General features: G+C 53.0%; 1 protein-coding gene across 1 annotated transcript in view; it reads right to left on the minus strand.

Moving 5' to 3' along the window:
* Positions 1–19,959, minus strand: part of LOC149367469 (alpha-amylase-like) — a 322,554-nt gene that overhangs the window by 200,578 nt on the left and 102,017 nt on the right. The window contains exon 6 of the mRNA XM_089574342.1: positions 1,115–1,436. Within this exon, the coding sequence (XP_089430468.1) occupies positions 1,115–1,436 (322 nt within the window). The remainder of the gene's footprint in view (positions 1–1,114; positions 1,437–19,959) is intronic.

Genomic DNA, 19,959 nt, shown 5'->3' on the forward strand with positions numbered 1-19,959 from the left:
ATCTGAATCCAAGGCCCAACCTCTAGGACTTGGAGAAGCTGAAGTAGTTTTCTGGCCACAATGTGGCACCCAAGCTGAGGCATGTGGCATTCAGCCAGTGAAGGTGACCTTCATCAGGAAGCACCAGTTCTGCAAAACTTGTGTGCACAACGTCCATAATGAATGAGGCAACGGCAGACATATGAAGAGGCCTTAATGGAGGGCATTACTGGAATGGGTTGAAGCACTGATGCAGGAGCCTTGCAGCCATGGAAATTATTATCGACATTATGGTGGCAGCTCCACTTGGAGCTGCCTAGTGCTCTTCGAGTCACGCTCAGCTGTCTCGCATTTTGCCGAGTCACACTCAGTCCTAGCACTGGGCGTAGCTATAGACGCGCACAGAAAGCCATGCAGAAACTACGCTAAATATCTTCAGTATGACACATAAAAGACATTGAGGTCTTAACCCAAATGAACTGAAATGCATATCAATATAGTTGCCGTTTTTTTTCAAGCATTTCATACTCTGATTTTCGTGACGGATAGTCAGAAAGCATGATTTATTTTCTTTTTATGCCTATGTAGCATTGTGAAACGATTTTGTTAAATCTGTGCTATATACCAGTATGACCTGTGCTGGCTCTATTGCCTTTGTGTATTATTTTTTTCTTCACTATTTGCCGTATATTTGAATAATTTACAGATTTTAGTGGTTTTCGGTGGAAATTGCACAGGTATAATTTATCTTTTACTCTGAAAACCTGTACCTATTTGTTTAATCACATGTAGGCTTCCGTTAAGATGTGTATACCTTCACTTGTTACGAATTGGTTCCTTTGTGCATGATCCTGTATTGTGCAAGCTGCACATTTAATATTAATATTCTTTTCACCGTCTTTACTATTGCTTTTTTTCACATTTCTGAGTAACGAGTGTCGGGTTGCGCAACGTGTGCTGCTGCTGCATAGTAGGGGATCAGGGCTAGTCAAGGGCTGCAGCGTTTTGCCTCGACCCTCCCATCACTGAAGGAAGCAAATAAAGGAACATAATAATAATAATAATAATAATAATAATAATAATAAGAAGAAGAAGAAGAATGCGGACGAGGTTTCCCGCCGGCCGCAACACGCACCGAGAAAGCTGGAGTAGCCGTACGCGGTGACCCTGCCGAAGCTGTGGTACTGCCAGTGTTGGACTCCCTCGTTCTGCTGGGGCCGAATCAGCTGCAGGTAGATGAACGGCGATGAGTTCTCGGGGAAGAAAGCAGTGGGCAAGGACTTCAGACGGCCGAAGATTTCCCTCAGGTCGTCCGGAGACATGTTCTCGGCAGCGTTTACGTAGAAGCCTGCCACTCCGAGGTCAGTCAGGGAGTCGAGGAACTGCACCATTTTTTCCCGAACGTATTCCTTGCTCTGGTCCAGATCCCGGCGTCCGTCCAGCTCGCAGTTCTGCATCTGCACGTAAAGCGAAGCAGGTTTGCGCCATGGGTGTACAGCGTTCATAAATTGACCATCAAATGTGTTATTTTTTTAAAGAATACTACTGCAACAGGACCGCATTTTTACCGATCTATCAACTGCGCCGATTTGACGTTTTTGCATCACCCGAAAGAGGTCGACTACGCTAGCGAAGGAGCCCGAGGCGACAAGCTTGTCTTCCGCAAGCATATTGGTTTTTAGTAGAGCTTCTCAACTCGTGCCTCACAACTTGAGCCGTTGCCTGCTTTCAGATGACTGCTGACTACGAGTCGGAAACAACTGGTGTAGTTGCAGCTCTGCGTCAGTTAGCTTCGCGCTGCTCAAAATACTGCTTTGCCATGATCACATCTGAGGGCCATGATCACATCTTCCCGGCCTTTTGCAGAACTTTTGCCGGTCTACTCCATGTTATCGAAAATACCCCATTGTTTTGCAATCAATAATTGCTTCTCACGGCCTTTTCTTCCATCTTAATAACCGAGTTCATAGGTGAGCAGTGACCACCCCCACGGGCAGAAATTGCGTTCTAGAAAAGGGTGCTGCGATTATGCTGTTCATCATCACGCTTGACAAAAGCCGCTCTTCTGTGCGTCTTTGTGGCAACCTAACTCTTGGCGATGCAATGCCTGCGTTTGTCGTCACCCTAGGCAGCTCGTATAGCAGGATCATCATACTTCCGTACACGATGTGCTTCTGTGTCGGCGGGCTCACTCGCAGTGACCTCCTTGCCTCCATACACGCTTTCGTTCTGCCGCTGCGACACGCACAGCAGGATGCTTTTTACGGTGTCACTTTTCTTGTGCCTCGGCTGCATGTAGGCATGTAGGGAAAGACATTGCCACTGCCGTAACAGCCCCTCTGCCCGAGCGGCACACCTGGCTGCTGCTGCGTCCATCCGCGGTAGTGGAGTGCATTGTTGGGCTGAGCGCGCTGAGCTCCCTTTCACTGGCGCCAGTAGTGTTGTCTATTCGTTCAGGGCGAACCCAGCAGAAGCAAGAAGTGCATCGCCATTCGAGAGAGGCAAACGGCTTGTGGTTATGGGGGTTTAATATCTCAAAGCTACTCACTCCATGAGGCACGCCGTAGTTAAGGGCTCCAGAAATTTGTACGATATGGGGTTCTTTTAAGTGCACTGACATCGCACAGTGCACGAGCCTCTAGAATTTCGCCCCCTTCGAAATTCGACCACCGTGGCCGGGATTGAACCAGCGACTTTCGGATCAGCAGCCGATCGCCATAACCACTGAGCCACCGCGGAAGCTGAGAGAGACGAATGATAACGATGACCTCATGGTAATAATCGTCATAATCGTCATCATCGGCTTAATTCACGAGCCGGGCTACTTGGTGATGATGATGATGGTGATTATATCCTCAGACTTAATGGCACATACCCAAGGCGGGGGACTGACCACGGTGCATAGCGGATACAAACGCACTTCTTCCGGGCTCGTTGTTGTGTTCTTTCAGAAGAACGCTCATGGTGGTGTCACGGAGCAGGGGTCATGCTTGCGACGCGGGTAACGAGGGCGGCGCGATCACGCGATAGGCTACGACAAGGTGAGCACCAGAGAAAACGCGAATAATCTATTAGCCGCCCTGCTGTAAAAAAAAAAAATTAACTGGACTAGTGCATTTCTCATTTGGATGTGAGGATAAAAAATACAGCACCGCTTTCGAACTGTATAAATTCCAGTGATATATAACTTCTCTCTGTTAGCCGCTCTTTGTTTTCTTCAGCATTTTTTCTTTCTATTTGACTTCACTTATAGTAATTAGTGCCAGTATACATGCCCGCAGCTGTTACTGCGTGCATAGGCTGACTATAGAGAATACTTTTCAGCAATACCTTGACCATGTGAAGGTCTCCTAGATTGCGTCGCCTACCGGCTGTTGACGAGTGACGCCGAACGCCTGCATGATGATCGCGACTAGTGACCGGCGAGGTGTCCAGCAAAGCTAGGCAACCAGTATGTTGTGATTAAGCAGTGGTTTTATTCATTTAATTAACTGAGATAAATTGTTAAATGCACCGTAAAGGGGAATATGGTACGCGGCGGCAGACGCACCACTAGCGCACAGCATGAGACCCGTGCGCAGACTGTTGCCGTTTCTGCTGCCAATTTGGCTGCTCTTCTACACGCAAGCTCTCCCTGTGGACAAACCCCGTTGTATTTTGAGGTGATAAGTCACCGTTCCGCGGTTCCAAGCAGTGGCATTGAAGAAACCTTGGCCACCGAGCAAACTGGCCCTGGCGCGCTGCGGCAGCGCGGCCTAACCATCTTCAGCGGGTCCGATGGCCAGGAATTCGACGACTGGCTTTCCTCCAGAATCGAAAGTATCCATAAAACGTGGGTAGCAGTCCTGAGGTCCGAGGAGATTTGCATTTGACTTGGTGCCCCGGAGTGCCATGGCTGAGATAGGTGATATCGAAACACATCGTGGAGGAGCTGTATTTAGTCTTTAGGGCTGGGAGATGATCTTGGAAACCCGAAGAAGTCAGTAGGAAGACGAAGTGATATGCAATAAACAAGCTCAGCCTTTGAACAGAGATGTCTTGTTCGATAATGCTGCGTATGTCGAATAAGGTGAGAGGCAGGTGCTGGGCCCACTCCGTTGGTGTGGGATAAGCGGTGAGTGCGGCCTTTAGGTGGCGGTAGAGGCGTTTGACTAGGCCATTGGTCTGTGGGTGGTACAAAGGAGAGTCGTAGAGGGGAAGGCGAAGAAGCTCAGAGGAGACTACTAGAACCGTTTGCCACGGACCGTTATGATTGCAGACGGACATTTAAAATGGGCCACTCAGGCAGAAACGAAACGAGACGCGATGGTGGAAGCAGCTGTAGTACATTGTAGTTGTAGTATATACTACAACAGGGCGTCACAGGACCTCCCCATAATACGCAAAGGAGACACGGTGCGAGTAAAACAACCTGCTCCAGGATTGCCGTGGGAAAAGGGTACAGTTGTGGAACCTCCAAGGTACTACATGGTCCATGTCAATGGCAGCACACTGAGAAGAAATTGGATGATCGTGCGACAAGTGCCGAAACCAAATTACACAGACCCAGGGATAGACTCTACGGACATTGAAGAGTTTCCCACTAGTCCAGAGAGTGCCAGCACGTCACCATAGACCCCACTTGCCACACCACATGTCTTTGAACTTAACATTTCACCCAGTGTTGTGGAAGAGTGACGTGTTAGGGCACAACAACATTCAGTGCTGTCCACACCCCGCCCGGTGCAGAAAAGAGTGCTACTATCTAAGTGATTATGTAGTGCAGTGACTGCCTGGTGGCGAGGAGTGGTGACAGTCTTCTTCCCTCAAAGAAAACAGGATGTTGTAATATGTTTCTATTTCGGAACTTACGAGCCTGGTGCAAGAGTTCTCGGCATCAGGTGGATCAGTAAAAAATTCAGGGGGCACTTTGACTGTCTAAAGTGGGTAGAGGCGGAAGCGTATTCCGCACCACCTTGGCTGTTTCTGTGGCACCGGTGGCGTCACATATAATTGAGTACTAATTACTAAGTGATGGCAAATCACTACTTAATGGTTAATTACTGATTAATGCCTGAATACTAATTAACTGCTGTAAGGCTAAAGAAGATGCGTCTGATGGTTTTGCAAAGACGAAGACGAAGTGACAGTGCTCTCGAGAGTCTTTGGCCAGCGCTACGCTTGTGTGCCTTTCGCCGACCTGATCCCGGACTGCTGCCGTTGCCATTCCCGTCGCCCCAGTACCTCGTACTAAACCCCCCGTTACATTTGGTGGAAGTGCCGGGGTAAAAACATCGGCCCTGGAGCTCCGTAGTCGTGCTCTCCCGACGCGCAAGATGCCTGAGGACGTCCAACACCAGGCCGTACAAGTGGGCCAGGCTGTCATCTGTGCCGGCTCCCTTCGTCAACGGGACCCGACCATTTTCAGCGGCACCGACGAGAACGATGTTGAAGATTGGCTCACATCGTACGAGCGGGTGAGCGTATACAACAAATGGGACGATGTGACGAAGCTAAACAACGTCATCTTTTACCTCGCCGGTGTGGCTAACCTCTGGTATCGCAACCATGAGGCAGATATTCAAACCTGGTCCACCTTTAAGACTAAATTTTCCGAAGTATTTGGTCGGCCGGCTGTCAGGCAACTCCGAGCCGAACAGCGATTGCGCGAACGATCTCAGCAGGCTAGTGAAAGCTTCACTAGCTACATTGAGGATGTCGTCGACTTGTGCAAGCGGGTCAACGCTCGTATGTCGGAAGCCGACAAGATCCAACACATCTTGAAAGGCATCGATGACGACGCTTTTCAGATGCTTCTAGCGCGCGACTTGCGTACCGTTGCTGAAGTTGTCACGCTGTGTCAAAGCTTTGAGCAGTTGCGCAAGCAGAGGATTCTGACACGCCAGCGGCCACAGCAGGTTGAGTCGCTTGCTGGGCTCACGCCTGCTCCTGACCCATCGCTGCTACAGCAGATTAAAGACTTCGTGCGGGAAGAAGTGGCACGTCAACTTTCCTTTCTGCCGAGCGCTCACGACCGACCATCATATCTGGCTCCAGCCCTCCGACATACAATTCAAGAACAAATTGCTGAGGCTCTTCCACCGGCCCATCCGTCACCACCTGTCACGGTTCCGCTGACATACGCTGACGTTGTCGCCAGACCACAACCTGTGGCGGCTCCGCTCACATATGCCGAAGCCGTCGCAAGACCGCCTCCTGTCGCGGCTCCAGTGACGTATGCCGATGTCGTCGCAAGACCGCAGCCGCAAATCTATAATGCGCCTCCGGCGCATTTGCGAGGGCCAGTGGCTTACCGTCGACCTACTCCAAGGGTCAGCGATTATTGGCGCACAACGGACAATCGGCCGATTTGCTTCTTTTGTGGTCTCCCAGGTCATGTATCTCGGCATTGCCGCCGTCGTCTCCCGGACGCGGAAATTCCTCCCCAAGCTCCTGGGTACTGGCCTCCACCGAGTCAGTACTCTGTGCCAGCTGCGCCGCCGCAAAGTCGTACTTTCTCGCCGGACCGTTCTACCCTCTCCAGCCGCCGGCCCTCTTCTCCACGACGCCGGTCTATCTCGCCTATGCGACGTCGCCCCACCGCTAACCAGGAGGAAAACTAGGCGCCGCAGTTCCTGAGGCGAGAACTGCGTCCACAACGAACTTCGAAAGGCCTCATCCGTCAGCCGCTAACCTCATTGAAATTTCCGTCGACGGCGTTTCTGTCATGGCGCTTGTCGACACTGGTGCTGCGGTTTCCGTCATGGACGCAAAGCTGTGTAGTTCTTTAAGAAAAGTAAGGACGCCAATTGCTGGACTCTCACTGCGCACTGCCAGCGCTCAGAACATCCAGCCGTCAGCAGCGTGTACCGCTCGCGTTGTCATCCAGGGGACCATCTATGCCGTCGAATTCGTCGTATTGCCCTGCTGTTCTCATGCTGTTATCCTGGGCTGGGATTTCCTATCGCGCCATGCTGCTATCATCGATTGTGCTCGAGCTGAAATCGAGTTCTCTCACCTGCCCGAAGCTGTCTTGGACACTGCCCCCCCTTCTGGTGCCTGTGTTAAGGCCCTCGTTGCCGAAGACATTGACCTGCCTCCCTGCTCTTCTGTCCTCGTACCCCTTTCTTGCGGCCCTCTTCGCGACGACACTGTCCTCTTCACTCCGTCCTCTATCTTTCTGCACCGCAAGTGCCTGCCTCTGCCATACGCCGTACTGACTATATCCGCTGGCCTCTCCGTACTGTTCGTGTCTAACCCATTCTCGTTCCCCAACGCCTTGCGCCTAGGTGAATGTCTCGGCACTGTACAGCCATTCGCGTCTCTGCTCATCCGCGAAGAGGCGGACGACGCGCCGCACCTCTCCATAGCCGCACTCAGCCCACCTACTGCTGCGCCCGATCCCTCCTCAACCGAAGCATTCCTTCGCTCCATCGACGACAACCTTCCAGCGCCGCAAAGGGCACAGCTTCTCACTTTACTTGATCAGTTTCGCTCCTCATTTGACTCACATCAAAGTTCCTTGGGCCAAACTTCCACTGTCACCCATGCCATCGACACAGGTGACCACGCACCGCTGCGACAACGTCCCTATCGTGTGTCTGTCGCCGAGCGCCAAGTTATTGAAGACCAAGTCGACAAGATGCTCCAGAGCGGCGTCATTCAGCCCTCAAGCAGCCCATGGGCGTCGCCTGTGGTACTCGTCAAAAAGAAGGATGGCTCCATCCGCTTCTGTGTAGATTACCGCCGCCTTAATAAGATTACGCGCAAAGATGTCTATCCCCTCCCGCGCATAGACGACGCTCTGGACTGTTTGCAAGGGGCCGAACTCTTTTCCTCCCTCGATTTGCGTTCCGGGTACTGGCAAGTTCCTATGAAAGAAGCCGATCGCCCCAAAACCGCCTTTGTGACACCGGATGGCTTGTATGAATTTACGGTGATGCCCTTCGGGCTTTGTAACGCCCCCGCGACTTTTGAGAGGATGATGGACACCATTTTGCGCGGACTTAAGTGGAAGACATGCCTTTGCTACCTCGATGACATTGTGGTCTTTTCCCCGGACTTTGACACCCACCTCTCCCGTTTGAAGCACGTCTTGACCTGCCTCTCTGACGCCGGCCTGCAGCTGAACTTAAAAAAATGCCGTTTTGCCGCCCGTCAATTAACCATCTTAGGTCATGTTGTCTCTAAGCAGGGTGTCAGTCCCGACCCAACGAAACTTCGTGCTGTGGTTGACTTTCCCAAACCCACCTCCATCAAAGACCTGCGCAGCTTCCTGGGCTTGTGCTCGTATTTCCGCCGATTTATTCGCAACTTTGCGTCCATTGCTGCGCCTTTGACTCAACTGCTGTCTGGAAGTGCGGATCTATCACTGTGGTCTCCAGCGTGCGACGACGCATACAACACCTTGCGCCGTCTCCTCACGGCGCCGCCCATTCTGCGCCATTTCGACTCGGCCGCTCCTACCGAAGTTCACACGGACGCCAGCGGTGTTGGCCTCGGCGCTGTCCTCGCCCAACGAAAACCTGGCTTTGACGAATACGTCGTTGCTTATGCTAGCCGCACACTCACACCAGCAGAACGCAATTACTCCTTAACTGAAAAGGAGTGTTTGGCGATTGTATGGGCCCTCGCGAAGTTTCGACCGTACATCTATGGGCGCCCTTTTGACGTTGTGACCGACCACCATGCGCTCTGTTGGCTTTGCAACCTGAAAGACCCCTCCGGCCGCCTCGCTAGATGGGCCCTTCGCTTGCAAGAATATGATATCCGCGTCGTGTATCGCACCGGCCGCAAGCATCAAGACGCCGATGCACTGTCACGCTGCCCCCTTCCAGCCGAGATCGCCAGCCTTTCCACCTTTTCCACCTCCGGCGCTTCTCTGCCCTTGCTTCGTCTCAGCGACATGCCTTCAGCGCAACGCATGGATCCGTGGATCGCTTCCCTACTCGACTTTCTCGCCAACCCGACGGCTGCTTCCCCGTCCCGTGCGCTCCGCCGCCAAGCTGCCCATTTTGCGATTCGTGACAACCTACTTTATCGCCGTAACTACAGCTCCGAAGGTCGCAAGTGGCTGCTCGTTATTCCACGCCACTTACGCTCGGAGATATGCGCATATTTCCATGCTGCCCCCCACAGTGGTCACGCGGGCGTTTTCAAGACCTATACCCGCATACGGCTGCGCTACTACTGGCGCGGAATGTACACCTTCATCATGAAGTACGTACGCTCATGCATTCCCTGCCAACGTCGCAAGACACCTCCCCATCGTTTTGCTGCTGAGCTGCAGCCGTTACCATGCCCTCCACGCCCATTCGACCGCGTTGGCATTGATTTATACGGTCCGCTTCCCTACACTGCAGCCGGCAACCGTTGGGCTATTGTAGCGGTGGATCACCTTACACGATATGCCGAAACTGCTGCCCTTCCGGCTGCCACAGCGACGGACGTTGCCTCCTTCATTTTGCACCGATTCATCCTTCGTCACGGTGCACCTCGTGAACTGCTCAGTGACCGAGGCCGCGTGTTCTTATCTGAGGTGGTGCAGGCGCTTCTCAAAGAGTGCAACACGATTCACCGAACTACCACCGCCTATCATCCGCAGACCAATGGCCTCACTGAACGATTTAATCGAACCCTCGGAGACATGCTCTCCAAGTACGTCGCTTCTGATCACACGAATTGGGACCTAGTTCTTCCGTACGTTACTTATGCGTACAATACCGCTACGCAGTCCACCACCGGCTTCTCTCCTTTCTTCCTACTTTACGGCCGCCAACCCTCTGCTACTATCGACACAATTCTCCCTTACCACCCTGATGAATCTGAATATCGGCCTGTTTCCCAAGCCGCGCAACACGCCGAAGCCTGCCGCCAAATCGCCCGCTCACTCACGACTGACACCCAGTATCGCCAGCGCTCTCGCATCGACCAAGACCAAACCTCACCGAACTATTCTTCTGGAGCACTTGTGTGGCTCTGGATCCCTTCAGGCACTCCCGGTCTCTCCTCAAAATTTCTGGCAAAGTACCATGGTCCCTACCGTGTACTGGAGCGCACCTCTCCGGTTAATTATGTCGTGGAACCCCTCACGCCGTCTCCTGATCTCCGCCGCCGAGGACGGGAGACCGTTCATGTCCAGCGCCTCAAGCCCTACTACGACCCCGCCGTCTTGCCATCATCCTAAGTCGCCAGGATGGCTCCTCTTGTCCCCGGGGCGATTGTAAGGCTAAAGAAGATGCGTCTGATGGTTTTGCAAAGACGAAGACGAAGTGACAGTGCTCTCGAGAGTCTTTGGCCAGCGCTACGCTTGTGTGCCTTTCGCCGACCTGATCCCGGACTGCTGCCGTTGCCATTCCCGTCGCCCCAGTACCTCGTACTAAACCCCCCGTTACACTGCTAATTAATGACGCTTAAGCTTCGCCTTTAGGAGTGGAACGCGACAGCGCGCTGTAGCGCTGACAGGGAGTCCACGGAACACCACCCGTTCAGCGCGATGCCTTGCCCTTTGAAGGAGAGACGCGCGCGTTCGCACGGGGAGTCAGACGTGCTCTTCGTCGGCTCCGCTGATTTTCAGCCGGAGCAGCGGAAGTTTCCGCCTGACCCTAGCAAGCTCATCCCCAACGTGCACCGAAAGCTGTCGGGAACATCTGGACACCAGTTTTTTCCAAGGTGGGCCCGGTTAAACCCCTTTTTCGGGCAACACATGGCCCGATCGGGCCGGTGGCGCGGCTAGGCCTAATGGCCGAACCGGTACCCGGCACATCGGGGCCTCTGGCCACTGACGCCAGTATGGCTGCTCCGCAAATCTCCTGCCGAGGCTACGACCCCGAAAACATGCACTGGACAACGGTTAACCCAGCGGCAACCGAAGGCCCAGTTTCGGCAACGGTTACCCCAGCGGCAACCGGAGGCCCAGATTCGGCAAGATTTCGCAGCGCCGCGTTGAACGCCGCAGTGCTGCGCCGAGCGCAAGACCAAGCCTTAAAGCCGGCGTCCGTAGACGCGGCCGGCGTTCACGCCGGAAACCAGTAGTCACCCGCCCCGCACGCGTCGGGCCGCAGTCGGCGACTGCTCACGAAGTGGAAACCGCCTGCTATACCCAAGCCTGCTCCAGACGACTACGTCGTCGTCATCAAGCCCCGGACCCGCGTCTCGTTGTACGAGACTTTCCAGGAGACCGGCTACGGCCGGGCGTTCACGGCTCTCCTGGGCACGCAACCCGCAACTGACCTTACCATAATACCGGTAAGAGAACAAAACCTCATTATTGTTCAGACTGCGAAACCTGAGCTAGCCGACCGGATCATCGGCGAATTTGAACTTAATGGACCCGACGGGAGGGTCCCCCTTGTGGGGCACCTGCGCCAAGACGGCAAGGACGTCTGCTACGGCGTCATTACCGTCCGTAACTCTGAAACTACGGACTCGCTCCGTACTAGGCTCCAATGGCGCTACGGCACCATCGTGGAAGTGCGAAAATTTGGGACATCCAACAAAGCGAGACTGACTTTTGCCGGAACAGAGAAGCCACGTTTCGTGCACTACGATTCAGAGCTTGTACAAGTTAGGCCTTACCAGCGAACCATTCCAGCCTGCCGACATTGCGGTGTGGTCGGCCACCGCGTGGACGCCTGCCCCGGCCAGAGGCTGGACAGGTGTGGCCTGTGCGGACAGCAGGCTCTACTCGTTGAGGGGGTGCGGGCCCCTCACCAGTGCAACCCAAAGTGTTCATTGTGCGGCGGGGCCCATGCCACGGGGGGCCCTGCGTGTACGGCTAAATATCGCGCTATCCAGCCCCCGCATGCCGAGCGCGGCCGTAAATCGAAGCGGAATCGACGCAAGCGTGGCAAGCGTCGCCCGGACAAGCTGAAGGCCAAGGCTGCCGACCAAGCCATGGACCAGCCTGTGAATTCCTCTACCGGGAGCCAGGGGAAACCTCCAGCTGCGCCACCGCCGCCTCAAGCCGGTGCAGCGAAGCCCCTCGGACCTCCCCAGAACGGCGGCTCCAAGACGTGGGCAAACGTTGTCAAGCAACACTCCCAGGTGAGCGGCGCGGGCAGGGCAGCTTCTCCCTTCCCTCCCCCTTCCCAATCCCAACCACGGCCAATCTCTGCCGAACAAAAAGAAATATCTGCTCTCCGCGAGCAGGTTGCAAATTTTCAAAAGCGCCTCGCAATAGCGGAGGCCCGCCAAAATTCCCCCAACCACACCTCTGCCTCACCCGCAGCAGAGGCAATGGAAAGCGACGCAGCCCCTTCAGGACAGGCTGCGCATGCCCTCACGGCACTCGAGGCGAGAGTGAGCGCGCTCGAAACTCAAGTTAACAACAGAATATCCGCATTGGAAACGCAAATCAATGCCACACTTACGGCGGCACTCAACAAAATTAGCCACCTTGCGGCATCTATCCCAAACCTCATAACCGCTCAGTTCGCTCAACTCACCCGCGCTCCCAAGCGCGCTGGCCCGCTCAAAACCTTCGCAGGCCGGCAGCTCAAAGCGTCTAGGCGTCGAATCGCCGGAGAAGAAGAAGAGGTCCCCTGTGCCATCCCCAGTATAGCGAACGCTCCTCTCTTTGGAGCCACTGGCTCTCAAGCCTCCTCTCTCCAAACTCACAACTCTACCCTTGATCATGGCGGGCGCCCCTAGAAATAGGAAGCATCCGCGAAGCAATTCGATCCCTATTCAAATTGTACAGTGGAACTGTCGCGGATTCAAGGCACGCACAAAGCGAGCCGATCTACGCCTTTTCTTTACAACTTTCCCAGAATTACCTGCTGTGGTGGCCCTTCAGGAGCCAGGAAATGGCGCCACCCTTGCCAGTTACACGGTGTACCAGCAGGATGCGCAGAGCTGCCTCTGCGTACATAAAAATTACACGGCCTCCCAGGTTGACCTGGATCTTAGCGCTAATTTCTCCTATGTAATGGTGACGATCCTTCCGCTACGCAAACAGGACCCCCCATTGCACATACTCAACATTTACTGTCCCCCAAAGCTACCAAATGTTACATTCGCAGACATCTTCAGCCGGGCTTTGAAGGTCGCGAATCGGGATCCCCTCATAATCGTTGGGGACTTTAATGCTCCCAGCACCTTATGGGGGTACACACGTGAAGAGAAACGCGGACGCAAGTTGGCGGAGCTTGTTTCCACACTGGGCCTTACTCTTCACACGGATCCCGCGCAACCCACTCGTATAGGTAACTCCGTTACACGCGATACGTGTCCGGACCTCACCTTTACGAAAAATATTCGCTATGCAGATTGGAGGAACACCGAGGAATCCCTCGGTAGCGACCACTGCATAATTACCACTACAATCCATACCAAACCACTCACAAGACCACAGGCCAATGCAAAACTACCCGACTGGACCAAATTTAGGAGCAGCTACACCAATCCTCAATCAATAATGGACCAAGGATACTCAACGTGGTCCCAACACCTAGTATCCCAGTTGAAATCAGTCGAGCAAAATGTTCAACTCTCAGAGGCGAGCCCGGCGGTGGATAACCATCTCCTCCACCTCTGGGAGGCACGACACAGCCTAGTCCGCAGCTGGCGTCGTCAAAAACACAATCGGAAACTCAAAATTCGCATCGCGGATATCACCCAACAGGCGGCACAATACGCGGCCCAACTCGCCGACTCCAATTGGGTGCACCGATGCAACACTGCAGCTCGGCAAATGTCGAGTCGGAGTACGTGGCGCCTCTTCCGCGCCCTTATTGATCCGGCACAAACCCGTACTGAGACACAAAAACAGCTTCAAAGGGCTATACATAACTTCACTGGAGACACGGCCAAACTGGCCGATGCGCTCCGCGACAAATATTTGAGTATACACCAGGATCCCCGTGGTCAGGCGTACTCGTATGCAGGTTCCGAGAACGCGGATTTGGATCAACCGTTCCAGCTCCATGACCTAAAAGCGGCCCTGGCTAAAATGAAGCGAGGTACAGCACCAGGCCGGGACAAGGTGACGGTAAAGCTTATTGCCAACCTCCCAGATCCAGCCTACGAAACTCTCCTCGATTACTTCAACACTATCTGGATTGGAGGCACACCACTCCCCATAGATTGGAAAACGGCACTAGTAACTTTCATTCCCAAGCCAGGTAAAGCCATTAACACCGACAACCTCCGGCCTATCTCCCTCACTTCGTGTGTGGGGAAGCTGATGGAGACTATGGTACGCGACAGATTGTCGGCTTTCCTGGAACAGCAAAACATTTTCGCAGACACCATGTACGGTTTCCGCCCACACCGATCCGCACAAGATGTCCTGTTGCAACTTCACAAGGAGATTCTCGACCCCGTCGAGCACCCCAGCAATGATAAAGTAGTCGTCGCACTTGACCTGCGGGGGGCTTTCGACAATGTGACCCACGAGATCATCCTATCCCACTTGTCGCAAACAGACTGTGGGCGCAATACTTTCAATTATATCAAAGAATTCCTTACAGATCGCCAATCCTATATCCGGCTGCAAGACACAGAATATGGCCCATATCAACTTGGCACACGAGGGACCCCACAGGGAGCTGTCCTCTCGCCATTACTATTTAATCTGGCCATGATGAAGCTCCCTACCCAGCTGGCAGAGGTCGCCGGTGTGCAGCACGCTCTGTATGCGGACGACATCACCCTCTGGGCAACACAACAATCGGTTGGAGACATCGAGACCAACCTGCAACAAGCGGCAGCTATTGTGGACGAATACGCTCGTCGCTGTGGTCTTGAATGCTCCCCGAGCAAATCTGAATTTGTGCACATACGCCCCAACTCAAAGTGCACAACCAAAATTGCCCTTTCCCTACTTAGCGGACCGATACCTGAACACGAGGAGATCCGGGTACTGGGGCTTTTCATTCATCATAGGCGCAAGATAGACACTACCCTAAACAAGCTACGTAAGGTGGGGGACCAGGTGGGTCGGATGCTCCGCCGGGTGTCCAATAAAAGGGGGGGACTACGATGCAAAGATGCCCTGCGTCTGGCCAATGCATTCGTGACCAGCCGGATTTTATATTCGGCTCCCTACCTCCGCCTACGCAAATGCGATGAGAATGCCTTAGAAGTAGTTCTCCGCAAGATTTATAAGAGAGCGCTCGACCTCCCCATAACGACCTCCAACAAGCGTCTCCTCGGTCTGGGGATGACCAACACCTTTGGGGAGTTACGAGAAGCTCATCTTAACAATCAATACTTGCGCCTAAGCAAAACACCTGCGGGGAGCCGCCTTCTGACCCGCTTACACATATCCTATGCAACACATACAGAAGAACGGGTCCGCATCCCTGAAGCCTGGCGCTTTGCACTCCAGGTGCGACCCCTTCCGAAGAACATGACTGCAGACACCCATGATGGTCGCCGTCTCGCGCGGGCGGAGGCTATTTCTCAACAATATGGCCATAAGCCAGGTGTCTTCTATGTGGATGCGGCCGGCCCACACCATGGGGGTTGGTACACGGCGGCCGTCATCCACCAAAACACTACAGTTCAGGGCCTTACTTTCCGTGCCCCAAACATTACATTTGCGGAAGAGATCGCCATTGCACTGGCCGCCGCAGATCCAGAGTCCCGAGTCATTATTACGGACTCCAGGGGCGCCTGCCGCAATATTGAGCAAGGGTATATTCCAGACCGTGCTTTCAAAATTCTCCACGCATGCGAATACACAGGGTTTCCGACCCATCGTACCATCGTGTGGGCTCCGGCTCATGCGGGTCTTGAGGGGAACGAGGCAGCAGACGCTGCCGCCCGCGCGCTTACTCACCGGGCGTCGCCTCATCCGCAGCCTGATCCGGAATTCAATTTCAATCCGGCCATCACCTTTAAAGAGATCACCTCTCTTTATCAAAATTTTCATGGTCTCTATCCCCCTCCCTGTAAAGGCCTCACCAGGGTGGAGGAGCGCTGGCTTCTCCGCCTCTATACCAATACTGTACTGTGCCCGGCAGTACTTAAGCACTTCAATTCTTCTTTCTCGGGCGCGTGCCCACACTGTGAGGAGGTGTTTTCGGACACCTACCACATGGTGTGGGCATGCCCTTCCAATCCTGCCTACCCACCCCACCTCCACCCCACTCGAGAGGACTGGGAAGCTGCCCTGCGCGGCTGCTCCGAACTCCAAGCCCAACAGGCATTGGTAGCTAGAGCCCGGGCCGCTGCGGAAGCTACAGGGATCCCGGACTAGGGATCCCTCCTAGTGTTTGTAAGGGGCGGGCCCTTCCGGCTCGCCCCATCGACCTCTCACTGTAAATACGAATAAAAGTTTTCCTCCTCCTCCTCCTCCTCCTCCTCCTCCTCCCTTTGAACGCAACGCTTTTTGAGGAAAGGAAATGGCGTTGTAATTCTCTGCCATCTCGGTGGACACCTGAACCGCACCGTAGAGGGAGGGAGGAAGTGGGAGTGAAATAACATAGATAAAGAGAAGCCGTAGTGAAGAAAATGAAAATTGTATTTGAGGAAAGGAAATTACGCAGTAACTGTCTCACAAAATTCAGGGGGCACTTTTTTGACCTAAAGTGTGGTCACTGATGCCCCTAAGAGTGGAACGCGACAGCGTCTTGCAACGCTTCCGAAGAGTCCATAGAACGCCATCGCCCATTCGGTTCTACGCCTCGCTCGTCAGTAAATTGGTTTTTGAGGAAAGGAAATGTATCTGTCTCTCATTTGTCGGCGGACACCTAAACCTCGCGGGAAGGGAATGGAGGAGGATGAGAGTGAGTGAAGACACCGTATTCACTAGACGCGCGTTTCTTCATTCCAAACCATCGAGCTGGCATGGCGGAGTCGATAGCATGCTCGTCGCTCACGCCGAAGACCGGGGTTCGATTCCTGAGCTCGACCAATTTCTTAATCGGTTTTATTTATTTATATCGCCTGACTAGTAAAGCTAATTAGGCTTATTGGGTAATTAAGCAATTAACTAAGCTCAGTCCCACTTAATTGGAGCATCACTATACGATCCCTTCAATTGGTTGCATGGTTACTAGCCAAAGTACAATTGGCCCCGTTTGAAATTCGCGCACTGTGACGTCACTACCGTTTCCACCAATTGAAAAGCGTGACATTTTCTGTCGACAACTCCTGCTTAAAACGATGAGACATTAAAGGCTTCCGCCTTAATAAATAAAAAATCGTGTTGCCTTTACGCCAGTGTGCGCCCCCACGTCCCTCCCGTACGACCTGACAAAGGCACTACGGACATTGGGACAACTACTTCCAAAACAAAAAAAAAGATTTGTTTGCAGTTAATAATGACAGAGGTTCTATTACCACAGGTATTTTGACTTATTCCATTAGTGACCATAAGGGAATATGCTGCTAGGTTGACACTAGCCCCATTAACACGTATCAGTACGATGCCACTACTTAACCTATTTGCACCAATCCCTGGATTTTTTTCGTCGGGAATTAAGAACCATAAGCTGGGGTTACATTCAGAGTATCATTCAAGCAAATGGCGCTTACCAAGCGTTTATGGGTCGTTTTTATCCATCTGTAGTGAGCATTTCATTCATAAGGAACTTTTGATAAACAAGAATATAAAAAAATGTTGGATGCCCCTTGAACTCCTAAGAAAATAATAAAAAGTATCGAATTTGCAAAATCTCCATGCATTCTCGTGATGAAGCGGACCTTCATGCTTTGGAACGGTTCAGTGATGTTCTAAATAAGAAATTAAAAAGCTGCAGGGATGCCTCTCATTTCATTCCTTTTCTACATGTTCAGCTTGTACAAGTGAAATTCGGAGTAAAATTAACGCTCTTCCCGGCCGTGGGCATGCAAAAGATTTCGTAGTTGAAACTGTTCGCTAGGCAGAAACGCTGGAAGGTGAAGGAATGGTTAATGCTTTTAATGGTTTTCTTGTTGGTTGAAAAGTAATCACAGGCTCATCGGCATATAATAGCTTTCTAGGTCCAACTAGTGCCGATATATTGCTTTTCCACCAACAAATCACCTTTAACTAATTCGCATCGTTGTGAGGCTAATGATGTACGCCAATAAAGTGCGTCCTTGATATTGTAGCCTGCAACGCGAAATAGAACACCGGAGCTGAGACGACAAAACTGCGGCGGTCCCTCAGTGGCCAAGTGCGCGAGCGAGAGCCAACTAACTTCTTACTCTTCTCGTGCATGCACTACTTCTGTCTCTTCGAATGCACGTATCACTTCTGCAGCATCGACACGATGCGGCTAGGAGAGAAAAGTCACCGAAAGGGGAGAACACAGCTGCAGTGGACCGCAGTTCAGTCAGGTAGCCGGTCGTGGTAAGGCTTCATGCGAACAACGTGTACGACTTCAGTTCGGTGCGACCGGCGCGATGAACAGGCTGTCGGGGCGGGAGCAACTGCATAAGTCACATCACTGATGCGGCGCACTACTTCGTAAGGGTCGAAGTATCGGTGCAGCAGCTTTTCAGAGAGCCCGCGGCGACGAACAGCTATCCAAATCCACACAAGGTCGCCGGGAGCATAACTGACGAAACGGCGTCCACAGTTGTACCTAGTGGCGTCAGTCTCCTGTTGACGGTGGATGCGCAGGCGGGCCAGTTGACGCGCTTCCTCAGCACGCTGAACGAAGGTATCTACGTCGATGTCAGCGTCTGAGTCGCAGTAAGGGTTAACGGGCCACATAGCATCCAACGGAGTGGTCACCTGGCGACCGAAGACAAGCTGAAGGGGAGTCAGTCGGGTGGTTTCCTGCAGGGCGGTGTTGTACGCAAACGTTACGTACGGCAGAATGGCGTCCCAATTTCGATGCTCGACGTCAACGTAAGTACATTGATAGCATGTCGGCTAGTGTGCGGTTGAGTCGCTCTACCAATCCGTTTGTCTGCGGGTGATACGCCGTAGCACGTCGGTGGCTCGTGTGCGTCAGAGTCATCACGGACTTGGTTAAGCGGACCGTGAAAGCAGTTCCCCGGTCAGTAACAACAACGGCGGGTGCCCCATGACGCAAGACAATGTTGTGGACGAAGAACTGCGCCACTTCAGCAGCAGTGCCTTTGGCAAGAGACGTGGTCTCAGCGTACCGTGTGAGGTAGTCAGTCGCAACGACTATCCAACGCTTTCCAGACGAAGACTTCGGAAATGGACCAAGGAGGTCCATGCCCACTTGATGGAAAGGGGTCTTCGGTGGATCGACGGGGGGGATAAATAAAAAAGGAGTCTTCCGACGTTGGCATTCACGGCATGTTTTGACGAGGCCCGCAGCGATGGGAGTAACGTGGGCCAATAATACTTTTGTCGAATGCGCGCGAGTGTACGGCAGACTCGAAGGTGGCCGGCGGATGGTGCATCGTGACAGGCACTCAAGATCTCAGACCGCAGCTGTGATGGTACGACAAGTAGAAAAACTTCTTCGCTGTTGGAAAAGTTGCGCTTGTAGAGAACACCAGACCGTAAAGTGAAGGTGTGAAGCCCTCGAAGAAAAACACGCGGAATGGGAGCTTCACTGCCTTCGAGGTAATCGATGAGCGGCGCCAACTCCGTGTCCGCCCTCTGAAGCTGCGCCATTTGGGTGGTACTAACAGAGCCCAGGAAAGGAAAATCATCGGTGGTTTCTTCGGTATTTATTGGGATATGCGCGCGCGACAGACAATCCGCATCCTGATGCTTACGGCCAGACTTGTCAACTACTGTTAAGTCGTAATCTTGCAAGCGTAAGCTCCATCTAGCCAAGCGTCCTGAGGGGTCTTTGAGGCTCGCCAGCCAGCATAAGGAGTGGTGGTTGCTTACCACACGGAAGGGTCGTCCGTAGAGGTACGGTCGGAACTTGCAAATGGCCCATATCACTGCAAGACATTCTTTGTCCGTCGTAGAATAATTGGTCTCGGAGCGTGTAAGTGTTCGACTAGCATAACTGATGACCCGTTCTGCACAGTCTTGCCACTGGATCAGTACTGCACCAAGGCCAACATTTGCTGGCGTCAGTGTGGATGTCCGTGGCAGCATGCTCGTCGAAATGGCCGATTATCGGAGTGTTT

Source organism: Amblyomma mixtum, chromosome 1 (genome assembly GCF_055824585.1).
Source record: "Amblyomma mixtum isolate Tamu chromosome 1, ASM5582458v1, whole genome shotgun sequence".
Taxonomy (NCBI): Eukaryota; Metazoa; Arthropoda; class Arachnida; order Ixodida; family Ixodidae; genus Amblyomma; species Amblyomma mixtum.